Source organism: Bombina bombina, chromosome 4 (genome assembly GCF_027579735.1).
Source record: "Bombina bombina isolate aBomBom1 chromosome 4, aBomBom1.pri, whole genome shotgun sequence".
In the NCBI taxonomy this organism is placed as follows: Eukaryota; Metazoa; Chordata; class Amphibia; order Anura; family Bombinatoridae; genus Bombina; species Bombina bombina.
The window spans coordinates 971,884,790-971,909,126 of NC_069502.1; the positions used below are offsets into that span (position 1 = coordinate 971,884,790).

The window sequence follows — 24,337 nt, forward strand, 5'->3', positions numbered from 1 at the left end:
TATGACCCTGGGGAAGTCTCCCTATGGGTGATGGGGGAAACCAGACGTGGACTCCTTGCCCAGTGTGCTTAGAGGAATGTGGCTGCACCTCACTAACGAGGCCCATAGGAGGCCGAAACGATCGTCTGGGGTTGTCATGTTCCTTGTTCAGAGGAGAATTGCCTGGTATTTCGGGGCTGGACTGACCTTACTTGGCGGGATCAGACTGATATACTTCAGGAAAGTTTCTTCTGTGAAAAGCACACTGGTCTAAAAGAGGCTGCTTCCGGGTGGTAAATCGCCATAGAACAAGCCATTGAGCTGTTGTTCGTTCCTGGTAGAGCGCTTCTCTCTTCGTATGCAAATTATTATGACCCTGGGGAAGTCTCCCTATGGGTGATGGGGGAAACCAGACGTGGACTCCTTGCCCAGTGTGCTTAGAGGAATGTGGCTGCACCTCACTGACGAGGCCCATAGGAGGCCGAAACGATCGTCTAGGGTTGTCATGTTCCTTGTTCAGAGGAGAATTGCCTGGTATTTCGGGGCTGGACTGACCTTACTTGGCGGGATCAGACTGATATACTTCAGGAAAGTTTCTTCTGTGAAAAGCACACTGGTCTAAAAGAGGCTGCTTCCGGGTGGTAAATCGCCATAGAACAAGCCACTGAGCTGTTGTTCGTTCCTGGTAGAGCGCTTCTCTCTTCGTATGCAAATTATTATGACCCTGGGGAAGTCTCCCTATGGGTGATGGGGGAAACCAGACGTGGACTCCTTGCCCAGTGTGCTTAGAGGAATGTGGCTGCACCTCACTGACGAGGCCCATAGGAGGCCGAAACGATCGTCTGGGGTTGTCATGTTCCTTGTTCAGAGGAGAATTGCCTGGTATTTCGGGGCTGGACTGACCTTACTTGGCGGGATCAGACTGATATACTTCAGGAAAGTTTCTTCTGTGAAAAGCACACTGGTCTAAAAGAGGCTGCTTCCGGGTGGTAAATCGCCATAGAACAAGCCACTGAGCTGTTGTTCGTTCCTGGTAGAGCGCTTCTCTCTTCGTATGCAAATTATTATGACCCTGGGGAAGTCTCCCTATGGGTGATGGGGGAAACCAGACGTGGACTCCTTGCCCAGTGTGCTTAGAGGAATGTGGCTGCACCTCACTAACGAGGCCCATAGGAGGCCGAAACGATCGTCTGGGGTTGTCATGTTCCTTGTTCAGAGGAGAATTGCCTGGTATTTCGGGGCTGGACTGACCTTACTTGGCGGGATCAGACTGATATACTTCAGGAAAGTTTCTTCTGTGAAAAGCACACTGGTCTAAAAGAGGCTGCTTCCGGGTGGTAAATCGCCATAGAACAAGCCATTGAGCTGTTGTTCGTTCCTGGTAGAGCGCTTCTCTCTTCGTATGCAAATTATTATGACCCTGGGGAAGTCTCCCTATGGGTGATGGGGGAAACCACACGTGGACTCCTTGCCCAGTGTGCTTAGAGGAATGTGGCTGCACCTCACTGACGAGGCCCATAGGAGGCCGAAACGATCGTCTGGGGTTGTCATGTTCCTTGTTCAGAGGAGAATTGCCTGGTATTTCGGGGCTGGACTGACCTTACTTGGCAGGATCAGACTGATATACTTCAGGAAAGTTTCTTCTGTGAAAAGCACACTGGTCTAAAAGAGGCTGCTTCCGGGTGGTAAATCGCCATAGAACAAGCCACTGAGCTGTTGTTCGTTCCTGGTAGAGCGCTTCTCTCTTTGTATGCAAATTATTATGACCCTGGGGAAGTGTCCCTATGGGTGATGGGGGAAACCAGACGTGGACTCCTTGCCCAGTGTGCTTAGAGGAATGTGGCTGCACCTCACTGACGAGGCCCATAGGAGGCCGAAACGATCGTCTGGGGTTGTCATGTTCCTTGTTCAGAGGACAATTGCCTGGTATTTCGGGGCTGGACTGACCTTACTTGGCGGGATCAGACTGATATACTTCAGGAAAGTTTCTTCTGTGAAAAGCACACTGGTCTAAAAGAGGCTGCTTCCGGGTGGTAAATCGCCATAGAACAAGCCACTGAGCTGTTGTTCGTTCCTGGTAGAGCGCTTCTCTCTTCGTATACATATGTATAGGCTTCAGATAGATATAGCCCAAATGGGAAGGCAAAATAGAAGTAACAATAGAAAGTACTTGTGGGCTTTAGAAGTTCTAGCCGTGCTGATTGCGATTTTAGTAGGCTAGTGTTATCCGCGTAGATATTGCAGACCTTAATGCAAGGCTGTATTTGACGAGTGTCTCTTTAAAGTTTGCCAGCAGCAGTCTGGTTGCATATATCACAAATATCCCTGAGAGTCCCTATTTGATAGGGGGCTAGTACAGATAGAGTGTATTGCAGCCCAAAAAATATATTGCAGATATGTCTCTGATTGCAAATGTGCAGTACCCAGGGCTTTTACAGCAATACCGATTTTACTGCTGGGGAGAGGGTATGATGTCTATAGTATATTAGATATCCTTCAGAAGACAGAAGTGTCTCTTTAGTAGTGAGCAGGCATCAGACTGAGTGTTCACATGTAGAGACAGCACAAAGCATAACTTTTCTTACAAGAGCTAAGTGGTGTAACGTGGAGGATATGACAATGCCGAGATAGACAGACAGTCAGTATCACTTTTGGGGTAGAGATAGGCAACCGGTGTCACTTTTGAGGCAACAGATATTATTATAGAGACTTTAGAGATCTTACCCTAAGAGCAAGCGGTTATATTGAAGCAGGCAGCATATCTACTCAACGTCCATAGGTGACTCTCCCGGGTATTCTATGCTGTGTCATCCAGACTTGGGAGGCGTTGGTAGCAGAGCTTCAGTACTTCTTTGATGCCGCTGTCATGGCATACAGCCACCAGTGAGCCCCAGAGCATAGATATCCAATGCCAGTTTTACTCTGCTGGTACTCTCGTAGACTGCGACTCACAGCGGGAGAGTTCAAGTGAATAGGTGAGCTGAATTATCAGGTACAGACGCCCACAGCGTGGGCCTGGGCTGTTGTAAATCCGCGGCGTGCTTACACTCGCTGTGAGATTGCTCTTCACTGCGGACCGCCCACTTGCTCTGACCGCCCGCCGACGGGAGCAACAGCCAGGAAGTCTTGACGTTTCTCAGGATATTCCTTGTCTCCTGCACCTGAACCGCTTTATGGGCTACTGGTCCTTGCCCCTTAATGCAAAGAGGCACGTAGATGGATCCGGAACCGGGGTTTAGACCGTGCCTCTTCTGCTGTACTGTTAACCTTGGTTGCCAGCAATGCACCGTTCTCATCTGAGTATGGTATACGTGTATCCAGTACTTCGTCTGTGGCTCTAGCGAGTGAGCCTATGGACGGCTATTATGGTGCTTCCAAGTCAAAACCCTGATAGAGGTAGGGTCGTGTCCTAGGGAGCAATCAAAGCGCTCCAACAACGGACCTTGGCTGGAGTTAGTTCTTCGGTGAGCTCCGACAGGTAACACGCCACATTCTCGTGCACCTGTTAGCTCCTCCTCCTACAGGAAGCCAACTATGAGGGATAATATCACTGTTATGTGTTACTGAAAGCTATGAGGGATAATATCACTGCTATGTGTTACTGACAGCAATGAGGGATAATATCACTGTTATGTGTTACGGGCAGCTATGAGGGATAATATCACTGCTATCTGTTACTGACAGCTATTAGTGATAATATCACTGCTATCTGTTACTGACAGCTATGAGGGATACTATCACTGCTACTGACAGCTCTGAGGGATAACATCACTGTTACATGTTACGACAACTATGAGGGATAATATCACTGCTATGTGTTACTCAAAGTTATGAGGGATAATATCAATGGTATGTGTTACTGACAGCTATGAGAGATATCACTGCTATGTGTTACTGACAGCTATGAGGGATAATATAACTGTTGTGTTACTGACAGCTGAGGGATAATATCACTGTTATGTGTTACTGACAGCTATGAGGGATAATATCACTGTTATGTGTTACTGACAGCTATGAGGGATAATATCACTGGTATGTATTACTGACACCTATGAGGGATACTATCACTGCTACTGACAGCTATGAGGGATAACATCACTGTTACATGTTACAACAACTATGAGGGATAATATCACTGTTATGTGTTACTGAAAGCTATGAGGCATAATATCAATGGCATGTGTTACTGACAGCTATGAGAGATATCACTGCTATGTGTTACTGACAGCTATGAGGGATAATATCACTGTTATGTGTTACTGACAGCTATGAGGGATAATATCACTGCTATGTGTTACTGAAAGCTATGAGGGATAATATCACTGCTATGTGTTACTGACAGCTATGAGGGATAATATCACTGCTATGAGGGATAATATCACTGCTATGTGATAATGAAAGCTATGAGGGATAATATCACTGCTATGTGTTACTGACAGCTGAGGGATAATATCTCTGCTATGTGGGATAATATCACTGCTATGTGTTAATGAAAGCTATGAGGGATAATATCACTGCTATGTGTTACTGACAGCTATGAGGGATAATATCACTGTTATGTGTTACTGACAGCTATGAGGGATAATATCACTGCTATGTGTTAATGAAAGCTATGAGGGATAATATCACTGCTATGTGTTACTGACAGCTATGAGGGATAATATCACCTCTGTTACTGACAGCTATTAGTGATAATATCACTGTCGTGTGTTACTGACAGCTATGAGGGATAATATCACTGTTATGTGTTACTGAAAGTTATGAGGGATAATATCAATGGTATGTGTTACTGACAGCTATGAGGGATACTATCACTGCTACTCACAGCTATGAGGGATAACATCACTGTTAAATGTTACGACAACTATAAGGGATAATATCACTGTTATGTGTTACTGAAAGCTATGAGGGATAATATCACTGCTATGTGTTACTGACAGCTATGAGGGATAATATCACTGTTATGTGTTACTGGCAGCTATGAGGGATAATATCACCGCTATGTGTTACTGAAAGCTATGAGGGATAATATCACTGTTATGTGTTACTGAAAGCTATGAGGGATAATATCACTGTTATGTGTTACTGACAGCTATGAGGGATAATATCACTGGTATGTATTAATGACAGCTATGAGGGATACTATCACTGCCACTGACAGCTATGAGGGATAACATCACTGTTACATGAGGGATAATATCACTGTTATGTGTTACTGGCAGCTATGAGGGATAATATCACTGCTATGTGTTACTGACAGCTATGAGGGAAAATATCACTGTTATGTGTTACTGAAAGCTATGAGGGAAAATATCACTGTTATGTGTTACTGAAAGCTATGAGGGATAATATCACTGGTATGTATTACTGACAGCTATGAGGGATACTATAACTGCTACTGACAGCTATGAGGGATAACATCACTGTTACATGAGGGATAATATCACTGTTATGTGTTACTGGCAGCTATGAGGGATAATATCACTGCTATGTGTTACTGACAGCTATGAGGGATAATATCACTGCTATGTGTTACTGACAGCTATCAGGGATAATATCACTGCTATGTGTTACTGAAAGCTATGAGGGATAATATCACTGCTATGTGTTACTGAAAGCTATGAGGGATAATATCACTGCTATGTGTTACTGACAGCTATGAGGGATAATATCACTGTTATGTGTTACTGAAAGCTATGAGGGATAATATCACTGTTATGTGTTACTGAAAGCTATGAGGGATAATATCACTGGTATGTGTTACTGACAGCTATGAGGGATAACATCACTGTTACAAGTTACGACAACTATGAGGTATAATATCACTGTTATGTGTTACTGAAAGCTATGAGGGATAATATCAATGGTATGTGTTACTGACAGCTACGAGAGATATCACTGCTATGTGTTACTGACAGCTATGAGGTATAATATCACTGTTATGTGTTACTGACAGCTATGAGGGATAATATCACTGTTATGTGTTACTGAAAGCTATGAGGGATAATATCAATGGTATGTGTTACTGACAGCTATGAGAGATACTATCACTGCTACTGACAGCTATGAGGGATAACATCACTGTTACATGTTACAACAACTATGAGGGATAATATCACTGCTATGTGTTACTGGCAGCTATGAGGGATAATATAACTTATGTGTTACTGAAAGCTAATAGTGATAATATCACTGCAGTGTGTTTCTGAAAGCTATGAGGGATAATATCACTGGTATGTGTTACTGACAGCTATGAGGGATACTATCACTTCTACTGACAGCTATGAGGGATACTATAACTGCTACTGACAGCTATGAGGGATAACATCACTGTTACATGTTACGACAACTATGAGGGATAATATCACTGTCATGTGTTACTGAAAGCTATGAGGGATAATATCACTGTTATGTGTTACTGAAAGCTATGAGGGATAATATCACTGGTATGTGTTACTGACAGCTATGAGGGATAATATCACTGGTATGTGTACTGACAGCTATGAGGGATACTATAACTTATGTGTTACTGAAAGCTAATAGTGATAATATCACTGCAGTGTGTTACTGACAGCTATGAGGGATAATATCACTGCTATGTGTTTATGAAAGCTATGAGGGATAATATCACTGCTATGTGTTACTGACATCTATGAGAGATATCACTGCGTTACTTACAGCTATGAGGGATATCACGGTTATGTGTTACTGACAGCTATGAGGGATAATATCACTGTTATGTATTACTGAAAGCTATGAGGGATATTATCACTGCTATGTGTTACTGACAGCTATGAGAGATATCACTGCTATGTGTTATTGACAGCTATGAGGGATAATATCACTGCTATGTGTTACTGAAAGCTATGAGGGATAATATTACTGCTATGTGTTACTGACACTTATGAGGGATAATATTACTGTTTAAAATGACATGCAGTATCTGTAATATGATAATTTAATTTTCTTTTTCTGTCCCTTTAAAAGACCATATAACTCCCTTATTTAAAATGTACTTTTCAACCAAGGATCACATGACAAAGGGTAAGTAAAAGGATCTTTTTATTTATATCCTCAAATCCAGACTCCAGCTGTTCTTCACCAATATACTAGGCATTCCGTGATGGGCACAATGATAGTTGGGTAATACAATGTCCTACCTATTTTAGCCCCAATGTTAATCCTATGATGTATATTTTTGATAACTAATAACTAATTTTAACCCTTGGCTGTCAGTAACATACAAATGAATGATTTTACCTCTTTATCTGTCAGTAATAAGTAAACAAAAGTGATTTTAACCCATTTTCTGCCCCTCAATACTTTCTGCTCCATACTGTAGTGCATATAGGCAGGGGGGGGGGGTTATTTTTTGCACAAACACTTGTTAATTTACAATATTTAGTTCTTATTCAAAAATATTTTAGGAAAAAAAATTGTCTCTTTATATGGCAATTAAAAACATGGTGAGGGAGGGGCATACAAAGTGGGAGGGGAATATGCAGTGGGAGGGGCATACAAAGTGGGAGGGACATAGGAGGTAAGTAGGTGGAGCAAAGAGGTGATGGGGGGCCCTGTCACACTTTGCCCGGGGGCCCAGGTTGGTCTCAGTCCGCCACTCCCAGTGCACGCAAATGTGTGCTGGTATTACGAGTTAGGTGCAATGGGAGCCCGATCTCGTGCTTGCATTGCACCTAAGCATTGTGCTCATGAGAGCGGGCTTCCATAAGCTCCAATGGGAGCTTTTTTGTGACGCCATCATACATGAGCAGCTATAGGCAGCAATTTTAAATATATATATATATATATATAAATGTGTTAATATGTGTATATACACATAAATATATATGTATATAAGCATATACTTGTATATTTACAGGAAACAAACAGTTCCCATAGACCTCTATGTAAAGGCCCTTTTCAGTGCCGTTTTTTTATTCTAACACCCCAGACCTGCCAACTTTAACCCCCAAAATCTGCTTTTGGGAGGTTTTTTTTTTAGTAAAAACAAAAACAAAACCCATTATTTTATTTTTTAAAATAAAAGAATATACTTTATTTGGGGGCAATCTGGGGGTTATTTTGACTTCAGGTTGCAGGCGTTTGATAAATTAGTGCTCCACTTGTAATCTGGCCCTAAATGTTTAAGATTCAAGCAGAGCATGCAATTTTAAACAACTTTCCAATTTGCTTCTGTTATAAAATTTGCTTCATCTTCTTGGTATCCTTTGTTGAAGAGTAAAGCTAGCTTGTGCATGTGTCTGTATCATTCTATGGCAGCAGTGTTTGCAACTATATATATTGTTGCAAACACTGCTGTCAGGTGGATGAAGACATGCCCACACAATCCAGAGCTCACCTAGAAACAAAGAGAAGCAAGAAAAATGATACAAGTAGTAAACTGGAAATCTGTTAAACATGTCATGCTCTATCCAATCCAAGTTTAGTTATGACTTTACTGTCCCTTTAATTAAACCGTAAACATCAATGTGTTTCACTGGATAATTAAGTGTTTGTTTTTACAGGGACATACAATTTAAATTGGAAGCCCTAAAAATGTTTTAGTTTATATAGTGAGAGAACCTTGCAATGAATCTTTATTTTGCTACCTTGTCACGTATTGTAACTCTGAAACTGGCGATTGCTTAACATGAATGTAAACTTTCATGAATTAGTGCCCGTTTTTTAAAAATACTATTAAAATCAGGGGCACTTTCATTCATGAAACTTTATATTGCAGCGTAATTTTGCAAATACTTACCTTTCTCTTCAGTGATGCAGGATCGGCCATCCTTCTCATACTGTACTTACACAGCAATGACGAAACCGGCTTCCTCCAATCACGGCATGGCCTTACGAGATGGACGCTCGGGGTGGGGGGGAGCCATGATTGGAGGAAGGAGCTGCGGAGCAGGGGACCGCCGATCCTGTGTCTCTGTTCAAACTTTGAAACCATTCATTTTTATGCAGATATTGTGCAAGGCAATGCTTAATTGCGGATATATTTATGTAGCGATAGATAGGCAGATGGATAGTCAAATAGAGAATGTTCCTTATAAATAAAAGATATTTAGTTGTAACTAATGCATACAGGTATACTACATACTTATTCTTCTGTGATTTTAGAAAACACAGAAACCAATAGAAAACCCATTGAATTTCTTTTTTGAAATAACATCAGGCAGTAGAGCCATACAGAGGGGTATTAGAAGGAAAACGTATTTTAGAGAATTACATACAATATATGTATATATCAGTAACACGTGCGCTTTTCATTTTTCACAAATGTAAAAAAAGCCTGTGTTTACGGTACCTTAAATGAATTATTCAGCAAATCAAGCAAATGAACTCTCTTACAGTTCTAACCCTAATGAAAAATATACCGTATGGATCAACAACCCATTGCTGTAAAGAAGTGTTTCAGGGCAAATTAAATTACACCTGAACCAAAAAACGCGTTCCCTTTTCATGGAGGGTAGATGAATAATAAAGATTCCCCATAGAAAACACAAGTATATTTCAGAAGATAATGTTATTATGCTAATAAATGGTGGTAGGGGACGTACTACTTTATGGGAACAAATGTGTTCCAGTCTCCTGTCACCCACTCCCATTGACTGCAAATCAGACTTGATTGGCAGCAAATGTGTTACAGGGAAAACAAAATGTTGTAAAAGGTATGCAGTGAAATAACAAAACATTCTCATTCTACAAAATTACTTTCTAATGTACTTTTATCATCAAATTGTATTCGTTCTCTTGGTACCTTTTGTTGAAAAGCAGGGACTGATGCTTAGGAGCCTGTACATTTCTGGAGCACTTTATGGCAGCAGTTTTGCAAGAATGCCTTACATTTGCAAGGGCACTAGATGGCAGAACAACTTCCTGCCATGTAGTGCTCCACATACCTACCTAGGTATCTCTTCAACAAAGAATACCATGGGAACAAAGCAAATTTGATAATAGAAGTAAATGGGAAACTTTTTTAAAAAAAAATGAAATGCTTTGTTTGAATCACAAAAGAAGATAGCAGACAAGTCAAAATGAAAGGTCCGTTACAGTAGAAAAATGACGTTATAAACTGAGTCATGCAACTAGCACTGCTAACTGGATCAGTGGCGGGCGCAGCTCAGGACCTGCCATGCACCGCAGGTACCGAGAGAAACATTTCATTTGTGTTTAACCCCGTGTGGGGGTTAAATACACAGAAGACCAGGGTTTATAGTAAAAAAATGGCATGCTCTAACAGATTTGTTAATTGATAAATAGCCCTGAAATTAAAGGGACATAAAAGCGCAAAAAGAAATTGCTCTAATGCGTCAGAGCATAATACTGTGTTATTGCTAGCATTTAACTGTGTGTTTAACCTCTGGAAAGCAGTTAACCACAAAGTCAGATCCAGAGAAGCAATGCACTACTGGGAGCTGGCTGAACACATCAGGTGAGACAATGACAACAGTCAAAAAAGTCTCTTAAAATGACTTGCACTATCTTCATTTTCATGCCCCTTTTAAAACAAAAGCTCTGTGGGTTTTTTTCGTGTTTGTTTTGTTTTTTTAATACAACCTACTCTAAAAATGCTGTTGCTATTGAAGGGACAGTCTAGTAAAAAATAAACTATCATGATACAGATAGGGCATGCAATTTTAAACAACTTTGCAATTCACTTTTACCATCAAATTTGCTTTGTTCACTCGGTATTCTTAGTTGAAAGCTAAACCTAGGTAGGCTCATATGCTAATTTCTAAACCATTGAAGGCCTCTCCCTAATCTAAATGCATTTGACAATTTTTCACAGCTAGAGGGTGTTAGTTCATGTGCGCCATATAGATAACATTGTGCCTGTGAAGTTACTTATAAGAGGGTACTGATTGGCTAAAATGTAAGTCTGTCAAAAGAACTGAGATAAGGGGCAGTCTGCAGAGGCTTAGATACAAAGTAATCAGAGTTAAAAGTATATTATTATAACAGAGTTGGTTATGCAAAACTGGGTACTGAGTAATAAAGGGATTATCTATTTTATTAAACAATAACATATCTGGAGTAGACTGTCCCTTTAAATTAATTGAGTATACAAAGAATGAAAGTATTTGATCAAATATTTTTATGTCTACAATGAAACATTTTACTTACCACTGTCGTGAATCTAGATTCTTCAATTCTCTCAACAACTTAGAATTTTTCTTCAGCAAATGGAAATTTTTCCTACAGAAATAAAATGAAATAAAATAGTTTAAACTCTAAATTGTACCATATGTAAATCAGTGTTTAGGAAGCCACAATATATTGCATGTCAGAGCTTACCGTTTTGACCAAATAATTACAGGTAATTTTCATTTTTCTCAAATAACTACTTATAAGCAATGCATTTCAAAAGGAGATTATCTGAGGATTTAAAATCCTATTTTTGTTCCCAATGCTTTTAAAAATAAAATCTTGCTTTGCTATAAAAGACATTCAAATAGATTTTAATCTGTGCTGATAACATGTTTGGCAAACTCCACAATCAGTACCAATTTCTGTTGTCTAAACTTTATTGTGCAGTTTAACAACTTTTATTTTTTAATAAAGTAAGAGCTACAAGTATAATAATTTCTTATAACATACCTTCGCTCCCAGGAGTTCATCCCCAAGTCATTCAAAAGAAGCCTACAAAAATAAAATGGTGCCTGTGGCTCTGCAATACTAGGCTCCTCCTGGCATGCAACTTTCACATTCAGGTCGGAATTACACCTTTGTATGTGATCTGCCTCGTGTTCACTTTGTCTCGTAATTGCGTCAATCATTTCCTCCTCTTGATTACGGCTCATACCAAAAGGAGGCAAGACAGGTTCATTCAGCTTCCGGTCTGTGTGAAGTAGGCACTCTGGACTTAAATTACCAAGTCTTTCCAAAAGAGTATCAAGTGCATCCTCTTCTTCCCCTTCAATCACATCCTTTGATAAAAGATGTGGTTCTTTAGGACCACAATGTTCTTTTTGGGCTTTTCTTTCCTTTTTAGCTACTGAGTGGCCTTCTAAAGGTCCATACATGATACCACCATCCCAAGAATACTTCCCTGAGATATCTCGAACAATTATTCGAACATCACCCGGTACTCCTGAGGGATCTCTGTTGACATTATTTTCTGCTGGGATTTGCAGATAAGATATAAGAGCACTATCATTGAATACAAATAGCTGCAAGTTGGGGCTTCTGAAAACGTCATTAGAAAGTTCAGATGCCTCCACATTAGGGTTATCTTGGTTCTCATTAATTAGGCTGTGCAAAATGGCTGGGCCCCCGCTTAGAGGAAAGTGGCCCAAATGGTTAACAAGCTGGGTCATCACCATACGAGCAGTTAAAGGTATTAGCTCCAAATTCCTTCTTTTCTTCTCTGTATCAGTTACATAAAACGGGAGGACAAAGAAAATTCAGAATTAAAAAAATATTTAAATGACATTTACAAACTTAAGATGCTTACAGCCTTTCTTGTTATAAATATGATTGTGGTAAGATGATAAAATCCTGTATTAAAAAATGTCTTATATCTGTTTCAGAATATGGGTTTCAGTATTTGTTATTTGCGTGTCCCCAAACTACTATCTTTTTAATTTATTTATTAACGTTAAAGGGATACTGTGTGCCATTCTCATTTTACAGTTTGAATCTATAAGAAAGTATTTTAAAATGTAAATATAAAGCTCCTCTTTGTTGTGAAACTTGTGAAGGGGCCTGTCTATTGCACAACTGTGGGAGTTGTTCTCTTTCACCCAATGAGAATGAATACTGCAATAACTAGAAAGTCCAACCCAACTATGTTTCAAGTAAACATTTGTTTGGGATTGAATTATGTCTCCTAAACATATATGCTTTGTAAACCACAACAAAAATGAAATGGTCTTTCATGATGTCTTCAATTTCTACCTTCCCTGGCACAAAGTAGGAATAACTGCAAACTAAGAGCAATCAGACAATGTAAAATGTTGTATAAGACAGTATATAGAGTATAATTTAATGGTTACCAAACTGTGAAGTTGCATTTAGTATTAGCTATGTTCTGCTTTTGCCATTTATGTCAGCAAAGGGCGGGTGAGATGCTTTGCGTTTCTTGAATTGCATTCTGTAGTAGTAACCATTATACATACATCAAGTTCACTACTACTACTAATATTTAAAATACACAGCATATTTAAAAGATAAAAGATACCAACCTTTTTAGTCACCTGCATTTCTCGCAGCTGATACAATAGCATCAATTTAATTAACTCTTTACTTTCCCACATTTCAGTTCATTAACGTTTAGCAGATAAGCATAATTTATGTTTTACGTAACAAATTAATTTCTTTCATGGTGGTGACAGTACACAATCCATTACCTCCTGGGAATTACTCTTCCTTACCACTAGGAGGCGGCAAAGATTCCCAAACCTCAAGATTCCCAAAATTCTTCAACCACCTCCAGCGTAGGCAAATTAACATTGGAGGTACATGTGAGGTGGGAGGGGTTTTATAGAGCTATTGGGTTTCGGCAATCTTTGCCTCCTTCCTAGTGGTAAGGAAGAGTAATTTCCTCTCACCACCCATATGAAAGAAAACTTTATTCAGCTCTAGTAGTTTTTGGATTCCTTTCAAAAGGCATTCAAATCCATTAGAAGTGAATAGGTTTTAATCAGTTAAGCTGTCTGCATTACAAATATGATATACTAGGAATAAACTTTGCTTGGATAAACATGAAAACTAAATTAAACAAGCTTTTGGGATATGCAGAGGTAATTTTACAGACAGAAGCAAAAGATATGCACCCAAAGTCAAGTCAAAATAAGATGGCTAGTTGACTTGATATTGATGATCTATGCCTAATGTGTCTCAAAGCAGTTTTTTTCACATAACCAATAATATTAATTCATGAAGTGTGCAATGAGTCTTTTTCATATACGTTTATGCAAATTTATAATTAACATTTTTAAAAAGAGCACTTATTTCCAATTATTCAATTGTGTTCAGTCTTCTTATCGGAAATATTTTAAATCTTTAATAAACTAGAAACAATTATGTTTATGAACATTAAATTGACAGTGTAGTTAAAAAATGGTATGCTCTAATTCATTAGAAAGTGTCATTTTAGCACTACTGACCCTGCAAGTTCATGTGCTAACCCCTACAAAACCTAGTTAATCCCTTGGCGACCGAGGACGTGTCAAGCATGTCCTCTAAAGGGTGTCAGCTAACGACCAAGGACGTGCCTGACACGTCCTCGGGTAATCTGAGCTGTGGAAGCAATCGAAATCGCTTCCAGCCGCTCAAACAGTATTGAAGATGCCTCGATGTTGAGGCATCCTGCAATACTGTTCCCGACTGCCGGGGTCCGTTTTGAGTGCTCCCCCAGAGCAATCACTTCTGGTTTTCACTCCACGTAGAGCCCAGCAGTCAGGCAGAGCATCGGAAGACATCGGGCAGGCTTCTGATGCTCTGAAAGTGTACCAAGTGCCACGGTGGGTCGAGGCACTTAGTTAAATAACATAACAAAAAAAATACTAATACAAATATATATATTTATTAATATAGCCCCCCTCCCCATGTGGCTTCAAAGATGGCGATGCCCAGTGCATCATGGGGCTTCTGGGGGTGTCCTTAGCATGCCTCATCATAGGGGCAGGCTAGGGTCATCCAATCTGAGCTTGCCACAATAAAAAAAAAAAAAAAAGATAAAATATTCCATTTGTCTGATCATGTCAATATTTGTAAATATTGACTCTGACCAGTGTGGATCTCCATCCCTCTCCTCACTTGCGTTTTTGTGGGACAGAGAGAGAGAGAGATCTGTGTTTAGGAGAGAGAGATTTATTTCATATATTTGATAAAACTTCTGAGACTCAAAGGTTCTTTTCAGAGCCATTAACCCCTAGCTTGCCAGTGATCACTATAAATCACTGGCTCTTGAACAAAAGCACTTTTTTTAGGGGTTCATTTTTTTTTTAGTAATTTTTTTTGAGACCTCTATGTCTGGCTCAGATCCCAATTTTGACCCTGCCATATGCTCAGATACATCATTAGATACAGTCTCAACTGATAGTGATGTATCTGTGGCTGCTAGCCCCCCAGGTAGACCCCTGCCAAAAGGAGACGTGTTGCTCCAGCTGCCATTGCTGCTGAAGAGTGGGTAACCCCTCATCAAACAGAGGCCAGATATCTCACCCTTCACTGCAAATCCTGGCGTGAATGTGGCAGGATTTAGCCTCCAACAGTTTACGGAGGTGTTTCTGGGCGATGATATATTGGGAACATTGTCGCCCAAACTAATTTATATGCCCATCAGTTCCGTGCTGCAAAGCCTGACAATTCTTTGGCAAAGCAGCAATAGGCCCCCCAGCGATGTGCCAGAATTTAAAAAAATCTGGGCATTGACTATGCTGATGGACATCATAAAGAAACCCTCCATCCACTCCAACTGCCGCAGTAGCCCCATTTGCTCTAACCCCATTTTCTCCTAGAGTATGTCAAGGAAGAGGTATGAAATGATTCTACATTTCATGCACTTCAGTGTCAACAGCCTGTGCCCTCCTAGGGAGCATCTCCAGTTTGACAGGCTGTATAAAATCCACCTCCTGATTACCCACTTTACTGCCAGGTTTGCAGAGGCTTATACACCTGGAAGGAATATATGCGTGGATAAATCCCTGATGAAATATAAGGGAAGGCTGGGATTTAACCAGTATATTCCTTCCAAGCGCTCCAGGTATGGAGTAAAGGTATATAAGCTCTGTGAGAGCAAGACTGGGTATACTCAGGTCTTCCGGGTGTACGAGGGAAAGGATATCCACCTTGACACTCCAGGCTGCCCAGAACATATGAGAACCACTGGCAAGATCGTCTAGGACCTGATTTTACCCCTAATGAACAAATAGTACCACTTGTATGTAGACAATGTTTATACAAGTGTCTTTTTGTTCAAGCTACTGTATTGTTTTGATACAGTAGCTTGCAGTACAATTCAAAAGAACCGTGCATGTTTCCCAAGACAACTTGCACGCACCCGGCTACGAAAGGGGGAGACCTCAGCTCTGCGCCAAGAGGAGCTGTTGGCGGTTAAGTACAGAGACAAGAAGGATGTATGCCTTCTTACCAACATCCACACAGAGAGGACTGTGGAGATCTCTGTACGTGGCAGAGCTGAGAGCATAATGAAGCCAGTGTGCATCAAGGCTTATAACTGGCATATAGGTGGGGTTGATCTAGCAGATCAGCTGCTGCAGCCCTACCTAATTATGCGGAAGACAAAGGCCTGATACAAAAAGGTTACAATGTACTTAATGCAGATTGCAACCCACAACACTTTTTTGTTGTTCAAAAAAGCAAACCCTGGAATGAAACTGACTTTTTTTTACAGTTTCAGCTCCAGATCATTTTCGGGGATTTTGTACCAAGATGAACCTGCTCCCTGGGCGGTGATGGGAGAGAGAGGAGTTGGGGCTACCCAATTTATTTTCAAAATCCCTGCTACTGCGTTGAAGCAGAATCCTCAGAAAAAATGCAGAGTCTGTACCAAGAAGGGGCAGAGAAAGGACACCACCTTTTACTGTCCTGATGGCCCTGGACAGCCTGGACTCTGCATTGGGGACTGCTTCAAGCGGTATCACACACTGGTAATTTTTTTTTTTTGGGGGGGGGGGTTGGTTACATTTACTGTTACTGAGTTGTTGTTTTTTTACTTTTACTGTGCCAGATTTTTAAATTTCACTGTTCTATTTTTATAAGTTCTAAAATTGGTGCTGTATTTCACCAAAACCGCTGTCAAACCTATGAATGGGAGGTATGGGTGTACTCAGGGGGTCTTGCAGAAAATAACCTGAAGTGTTTTCTTGCAATAACTTACAACTGGCTCTCCTAAATCATAGTAAAAAAAGCAATGTGTGTGTAAAAATGAAAATTGAAAAATTACCACCATACACATTCTCCAATTTTTTTTTGGCTAAAACTGTTGTATCAAAGGCATCAAAGCACTCCATATACAATACCTTGGGGTATCAACGTTTCAAATATATACACTTTCATGGCAATAAATAAAACTGGGGTATGCAACAGGCCCCAAACTAAATATAGGCCTATCAGAAGAAATTCTCTCACTTTCAACTCAAATTACAAGTCATACAATTGTAACTGAACCTTCACAAAATCCTGGTAAACCTATGCATGGGAGGCATGTGTGTAATCAGGGGGTCTTGCAGAAAACAACCTGGAGTGTTTTCTTGCAATAACTTACAACAGGCGCTCCTAAAACAGTCACAAAGCAATGTGTGTGTAAAAATGAAAACTGAAAAATTACCATCATACACTTTCTCCATTTTTTTTTTGGCTAAAAGAGTTGCATCAAAGGCATCAAAACACTACATATACAATACATTGGGGTGTCAACTTTTCAAATATATGCACATTCATGGCAAGCAAATAAATTGGGGTGTGTAAAAAGGCCCCCAAAAAACAGAATTTATGTTTACCTGATAAATTACTTTCTCCAACGGTGTGTCCGGTCCACGGCGTCATCCTTACTTGTGGGATATTCTCTTCCCCAACAGGAAATGGCAAAGAGCCCAGCAAAGCTGGTCACATGATCCCTCCTAGGCTCCGCCTACCCCAGTCATTCGACCGACGTTAAGGAGGAATATTTGCATAGGAGAAACCATATGGTACCGTGGTGACTGTAGTTAAAGAAAATAAATTATCAGACCTGATTAAAAAAAACCAGGGCGGGCCGTGGACCGGACACACCGTTGGAGAAAGTAATTTATCAGGTAAACATAAATTCTGTTTTCTCCAACATAGGTGTGTCCGGTCCACGGCGTCATCCTTACTTGTGGGAACCAATACCAAAGCTTTAGGACACGGATGAAGGGAGGGAGCAAATCAGGTCACCTAAATGGAAGGCACCACGGCTTGCAAAACCTTTCTCCCAAAAATAGCCTCAGAAGAAGCAAAAGTATCAAACTTGTAAAATTTGGTAAAAGTGTGCAGTGAAGACCAAGTCGCTGCCCTACATATCTGATCAACAGAAGCCTCGTTCTTGAAGGCCCATGTGGAAGCCACAGCCCTAGTGGAATGAGCTGTGATTCTTTCGGGAGGCTGCCGTCCGGCAGTCTCGTAAGCCAATCTGATGATGCTTTTAATCCAAAAAGAGAGAGAGGTAGAAGTTGCTTTTTGACCTCTCCTTTTACCAGAATAAACAACAAACAAGGAAGATGTTTGTCTAAAATCCTTTGTAGCATCTAAATAGAATTTTAGAGCGCGAACAACATCCAAATTGTGCAACAAACGTTCCTTCTTTGAAACTGGTTTCGGACACAGAGAAGGTACGATAATCTCCTGGTTAATGTTTTTGTTAGAAACAACTTTTGGAAGAAAACCAGGTTTAGTACGTAAAACCACCTTATCTGCATGGAACACCAGATAAGGAGGAGAACACTGCAGAGCAGATAATTCTGAAACTCTTCTAGCAGAAGAAATTGCAACTAAAAACAAAACTTTCCAAGATAATAACTTAATATCAACGGAATGCAAGGGTTCAAACGGAACCCCCTGAAGAACTGAAAGAACTAAATTGAGACTCCAAGGAGGAGTCAAAGGTTTGTAAACAGGCTTAATTCTAACCAGAGCCTGAACAAAGGCTTGAACATCTGGCACAGCGGCCAGCTTTTTGTGAAGTAACACAGACAAGGCAGAAATCTGTCCCTTCAGGGAACTTGCAGATAATCCTTTTTCCAATCCTTCTTGAAGGAAGGATAGAATCCTAGGAATCTTAACCTTGTCCCAAGGGAATCCTTTAGATTCACACCAACAGATATATTTTTTCCAAATTTTGTGGTAAATCTTTCTAGTTACAGGCTTTCTGGCCTGAACAAGAGTATCGATAACAGAATCTGAGAATCCTCGCTTCGATAAGATCAAGCGTTCAATCTCCAAGCAGTCAGCTGGAGTGAAACCAGATTCGGATGTTCGAACGGACCCTGAACAAGAAGGTCTCGTCTCAAAGGTAGCTTCCAAGGAGGAGCCGATGACATATTCACCAGATCTGCGTACCAAGTCCTGCGTGGCCACGCAGGAGCTATCAAGATCACCGACGCCCTCTCCTGATTGATCCTGGCTACCAGCCTGGGGATGAGAGGAAACGGCGGGAACACATAAGCTAGTTTGAAGGTCCAAGGTGCTACTAGTGCATCCACTAGAGCCGCCTTGGGATCCCTGGATCTGGACCCGTAGCAAGGAACTTTGAAGTTCTGACGAGAGGCCATCAGATCCATGTCTGGAATGCCCCACAGCTGAGTGACTTGGGCAAAGATTTCCGGATGGAGTTCCCACTCCCCCGGATGCAATGTCTGACGACTCAGAAAATCCGCTTCCCAATTTTCCACTCCTGGGATGTGGATAGCAGACAGGTGGCAGGAGTGAGACTCCGCCCATAGAATGATTTTGGTCACTTCTTCCATCGCCAGGGAACTCCTTGTTCCCCCCTGATGGTTGATGTACGCAACAGTTGTCATGTTGTCTGATTGAAACCATATGAACTTGGCCCTCGCTAGCTGAGGCCAAGCCTTGAGAGCATTGAATATCGCTCTCAGTTCCAGAATATTTATCGGTAGAAGAGATTCTTCCCGAGACCAAAGACCCTGAGCTTTCAGGGATCCCCAGACCGCGCCCCAGCCCATCAGACTGGCGTCGGTCGTGACAATGACCCACTCTGGTCTGCGGAATGTCATCCCTCGTGACAGGTTGTCCAGGGACAGCCACCAACGGAGTGAGTCTCTGGTCCTCTGATTTACTTGTATCTTCGGAGACAAGTCTGTATAGTCCCCATTCCACTGACTGAGCATGCACAGTTGTAATGGTCTTAGATGAATGCGTGCAAAAGGAACTATGTCCATTGCCGCTACCATCAACCCGATCACTTCCATGCACTGAGCTATGGAAGGAAGAGGAACGGAATGGAGTATCCGACAAGAGTCTAGAAGTTTTGTTTTTCTGGCCTCTGTCAGAAAAATCCTCATTTCTAAGGAGTCTATTATTGTTCCCAAGAAGGGAACCCTTGTTGACGGAGATAGAGAACTCTTTTCCACGTTCACTTTCCATCCGTGAGATCTGAGAAAGGCCAGGACAATGTCCGTGTGAGCCTTTGCTTGAGGAAGGGACGACGCTTGAATCAGAATGTCGTCCAAGTAAGGTACTACAGCAATGCCCCTTGGTCTTAGCACAGCTAGAAGGGACCCTAGTACCTTTGTGAAAATCCTTGGAGCAGTGGCTAATCCGAAAGGAAGCGCCACAAACTGGTAATGTTTGTCCAGGAATGCGAACCTCAGGAACCGATGATGTTCCTTGTGGATAGGAATATGTAGATACGCATCCTTTAAATCCACCGTGGTCATGAATTGACCTTCCTGGATGGAAGGAAGAATAGTTCGAATGGTTTCCATCTTGAACGATGGAACCTTGAGAAACTTGTTTAAGATCTTGAGATCTAAGATTGGTCTGAACGTTCCCTCTTTTTTGGGAACTATAAACAGATTGGAGTAGAACCCCATCCCTTGTTCTCTTAATGGAACGGGATGAATCACTCCCATTTTTAACAGGTCTTCTACACAATGTAAGAATGCCTGTCTTTTTATGTGGTCTGAAGACAACTGAGACCTGTGGAACCTCCCCCTTGGGGGAAGTCCCTTGAATTCCAGAAGATAACCTTGGGAGACTATTTCTAGCGCCCAAGGATCCAGAACATCTCTTGCCCAAGCCTGAGCGAAGAGAGAGAGTCTGCCCCCCACCAGATCCGGTCCCGGATCGGGGGCCAACATTTCATGCTGTCTTGGTAGCAGTGGCAGGTTTCTTGGCCTGCTTTCCCTTGTTCCAGCCTTGCATTGGTCTCCAAGCTGGCTTGGCTTGAGAAGTATTACCCTCTTGCTTAGAGGACGTAGCACTTTGGGCTGGTCCGTTTCTACGAAAGGGACGAAAATTAGGTTTATTTTTTGCCTTGAAAGGCCGATCCTGAGGAAGGGCGTGGCCCTTACCCCCAGTGATATCCGAGATAATCTCTTTCAAGTCAGGGCCAAACAGCGTTTTCCCCTTGAAAGGAATGTTAAGTAGCTTGTTCTTGGAAGACGCATCAGCCGACCAAGATTTCAACCAAAGCGCTCTGCGCGCCACAATAGCAAACCCAGAATTCTTAGCCGCTAACCAAGCCAATTGCAAAGTGGCGTCTAGGGTGAAAGAATTAGCCAATTTGAGAGCATTGATTCTGTCCATAATCTCCTCATAAGGAGGAGAATCACTGTCGACCGCCTTTATCAGCTCATCGAACCAGAAACATGCGGCTGTAGCGACAGGGACAATGCATGAAATTGGTTGTAGAAGGTAACCCTGCTGAACAAACATCTTTTTAAGCAAACCTTCTAATTTTTTATCCATAGGATCTTTGAAAGCACAACTATCCCTATGGGTATAGTGGTGCGTTTGTTTAAAGTGGAAACCGCTCCCTTGACCTTGGGGACTGTCTGCCATAAGTCCTTTCTGGGGTCGACCATAGGAAACAATTTTTTAAATATGGGGGGAGGGACGAAAGGAATACCGGGCCTTTCCCATTCTTTATTAACAATGTCCGCCACCCGCTTGGGTATAGGAAAAGCTTCTGGGAGCCCCGGCACCTCTAGGAACTTGTCCATTTTACATAGTTTCTCTGGGATGACCAACTTGTCACAATCATCCAGAGTGGATAATACCTCCTTAAGCAGAATGCGGAGATGTTCCAACTTAAATTTAAATGCAATCACATCAGGTTCAGCTTGTTGAGAAATGTTCCCTGAATCAGTAATTTCTCCCTCAGACAAAACCTCCCTGGCCCCATCAGACTGAGTTAGGGGCCCTTCAGAAATATTAATATCAGCGTCGTCATGCTCTTCAGTATCTAAAACAGAGCAGTCGCGCTTACGCTGATAAGTGTTCATTTTGGCTAAAATGTTTTTGACAGAATTATCCATTACAGCCGTTAATTGTTGCATAGTAAGGAGTATTGGCGCGCTAGATGTACTAGGGCCTCCTGAGTGGGCAAGACTCGTGTAGACGAAGGAGGGAATGATGCAGTACCATGCTTACTCCCCTCACTTGAGGAATCATCTTGGGCATCATTGTCATTGTCACATAAATCACATTTATTTAAATGAATAGGAATTCTGGCTTCCCCACATTCAGAACACAGTCTATCTGGTAGTTCAGACATGTTAAACAGGCATAAACTTGATAACAAGTACAAAAAACGTTTTAAAATAAAACCGTTACTGTCACTTTAAATTTTAAACTGAACACACTTTATTACTGCAAATGCGAAAAAACATGAAGGAATTGTTCAAAATTTACCAAATTTTCACCACAGTGTCTTAAAGCCTTAAAAGTATTGCACACCAAATTTGGAAGCTTTAACCCTTAAAATAACGGAACCGGAGCCGTTTTGAACTTTAACCCCTTTACAGTCCCTGGTATCTGCTTTGCTGAGACCCAACCAAGCCCCAAGGGGAATACGATACCAAATGACGCCTTCAGAAAGTCTTTTCTAAGTATCAGAGCTCCTCTCACATGCGACTGCATGCCATGCCTCTCAAAAACAAGTGCGCAACACCGGCGCGAAAATGAGGCTCTGCCTATGCTTTGGGAAAGCCCCTAAAGAATAAGGTGTCTAAAACAGTGCCTGCCGATATTATTATATCAAAATACCCAGATAAAATGATTCCTCAAGGCTAAATATGTGTTAATAATCAATCGATTTAGCCCAAAAAAAGTCTACAGTCTTAATAAGCCCTTTTTGAAGCCCTTATTTACAATCGTAATAAACATGGCTTACCGGATCCCAGAGGGAAAATGACAGCTTCCAGCATTACATCGTCTTGTTAGAATGTGTCATACCTCAAGCAGTAAGAGACTGCTCACTGTTCCCCCAACTGAAGTTAATTGCTCTCAACAGTCCTGTGTGGAACAGCCATGGATTTTAGTGACGGTTGCTAAAATCATTTTCCTCATACAAACAGAAATCTTCATCTCTTTTCTGTTTCTGAGTAAATAGTACATACCAGCACTATTTCAAAATAACAAACTCTTGATTGAATAATAAAAACTACAGTTAAACACTAAAAAACTCTAAGCCATCTCCGTGGAGATGTTGCCTGTACAACGGCAAAGAGAATGACTGGGGTAGGCGGAGCCTAGGAGGGATCATGTGACCAGCTTTGCTGGGCTCTTTGCCATTTCCTGTTGGGGAAGAGAATATCCCACAAGTAAGGATGACGCCGTGGACCGGACACACCTATGTTGGAGAAAGAAGATAGGCAAAGAAGATATGTTAAATGTGAAAAATAAATCACAAACACATGTCAGAAGTTTGGTCTTGCACCCCCCAAACAAGCCAACAAACCTATGCATAGGTGGTATCACTGTACTCAGGAGATGTTGTTGAACACATATTGAGTTTTCAGTAACACAGGAGCTGAGAATCCATGCCTAAAGTACAATGTGTGTGAAAAATAACACAAAAAATGACTACCCAAAAGTTTGACAAAGACTGGTGGTTGAATTAGTGCATGGAAAGTGTTAAAACACCAGCATTTCAAATACCATAGTGTCTACTTTTCAAAAATATATGGTTTGATGGGGTAAATTACATTGGCTGGCTTCAGAAATGTCCCAAATAGGACATGGGTGCATGATGAGAGATGTGAAAATTCCAAGTTGAAAAACTGGAAGGTGCCCCCTAAAAATAAGGCCTTTTAGCCCCCAGAGAACCCGACAAACCTATTAATGGGTGGTATCAATGTACTCAGGAGATGTTGTTGAACACATATTGAGGTGTTTTTTTTGTCAGTAAAACATAACAGGAACTAAGAATCCATGCCTAAAATACAATGTGTGTGAAAAATAACATAAAAAATGACTAGCCAAAAGTCTGACAAAGACTGGTGGTCAAATTAGTGCATGAAAAGTGTTAAAATACCAGCATTTGAAATACCCTAGGGTGTCTACGTTTCAAAAATATATGGTTTGATGGGGTTAATTTACATTGGCCGGCTTCAGAAATGTCCCAAATAGGACATGGGGTGCATGATGACAGATGTGAAAATTCCAAATTGGAAAACTGGAATGCGCCCTCTAAAAATAAGGCCCTTAAAGGGACATTAAACACTAAATACATGCTAGATAGAATGATGCAGTCAAAGAAAAGATTAGTCCATGACTAACATGTAGATGTATTTTTTAAAGTTTCATTAGTTGTTTAAAAAGTGACAAAATAAGTGTAAAGTTTTAGTGTCTATAAAACACTGGGAGCTGCCATGTTGTAACTTGTGTTACCTTCTCT

The 24,337-nt window shown here is 41.2% G+C and overlaps 1 protein-coding gene across 2 annotated transcripts in view; it reads right to left on the bottom strand.

The window, feature by feature from the left end:
- RALGAPA2 (Ral GTPase activating protein catalytic subunit alpha 2) overlaps positions 1 to 24,337 on the bottom strand; it is a 1,332,894-nt gene that overhangs the window by 444,063 nt on the left and 864,494 nt on the right. For both annotated transcript variants that reach the window (XM_053712011.1, XM_053712010.1), the window contains 2 exons: positions 11,587 to 12,355; positions 11,113 to 11,184 (listed from right to left, as the gene is read on the bottom strand). In XM_053712011.1, coding sequence (XP_053567986.1) covers positions 11,113 to 11,184; positions 11,587 to 12,355 — 841 coding nt within the window. The remainder of the gene's footprint in view (positions 1 to 11,112; positions 11,185 to 11,586; positions 12,356 to 24,337) is intronic.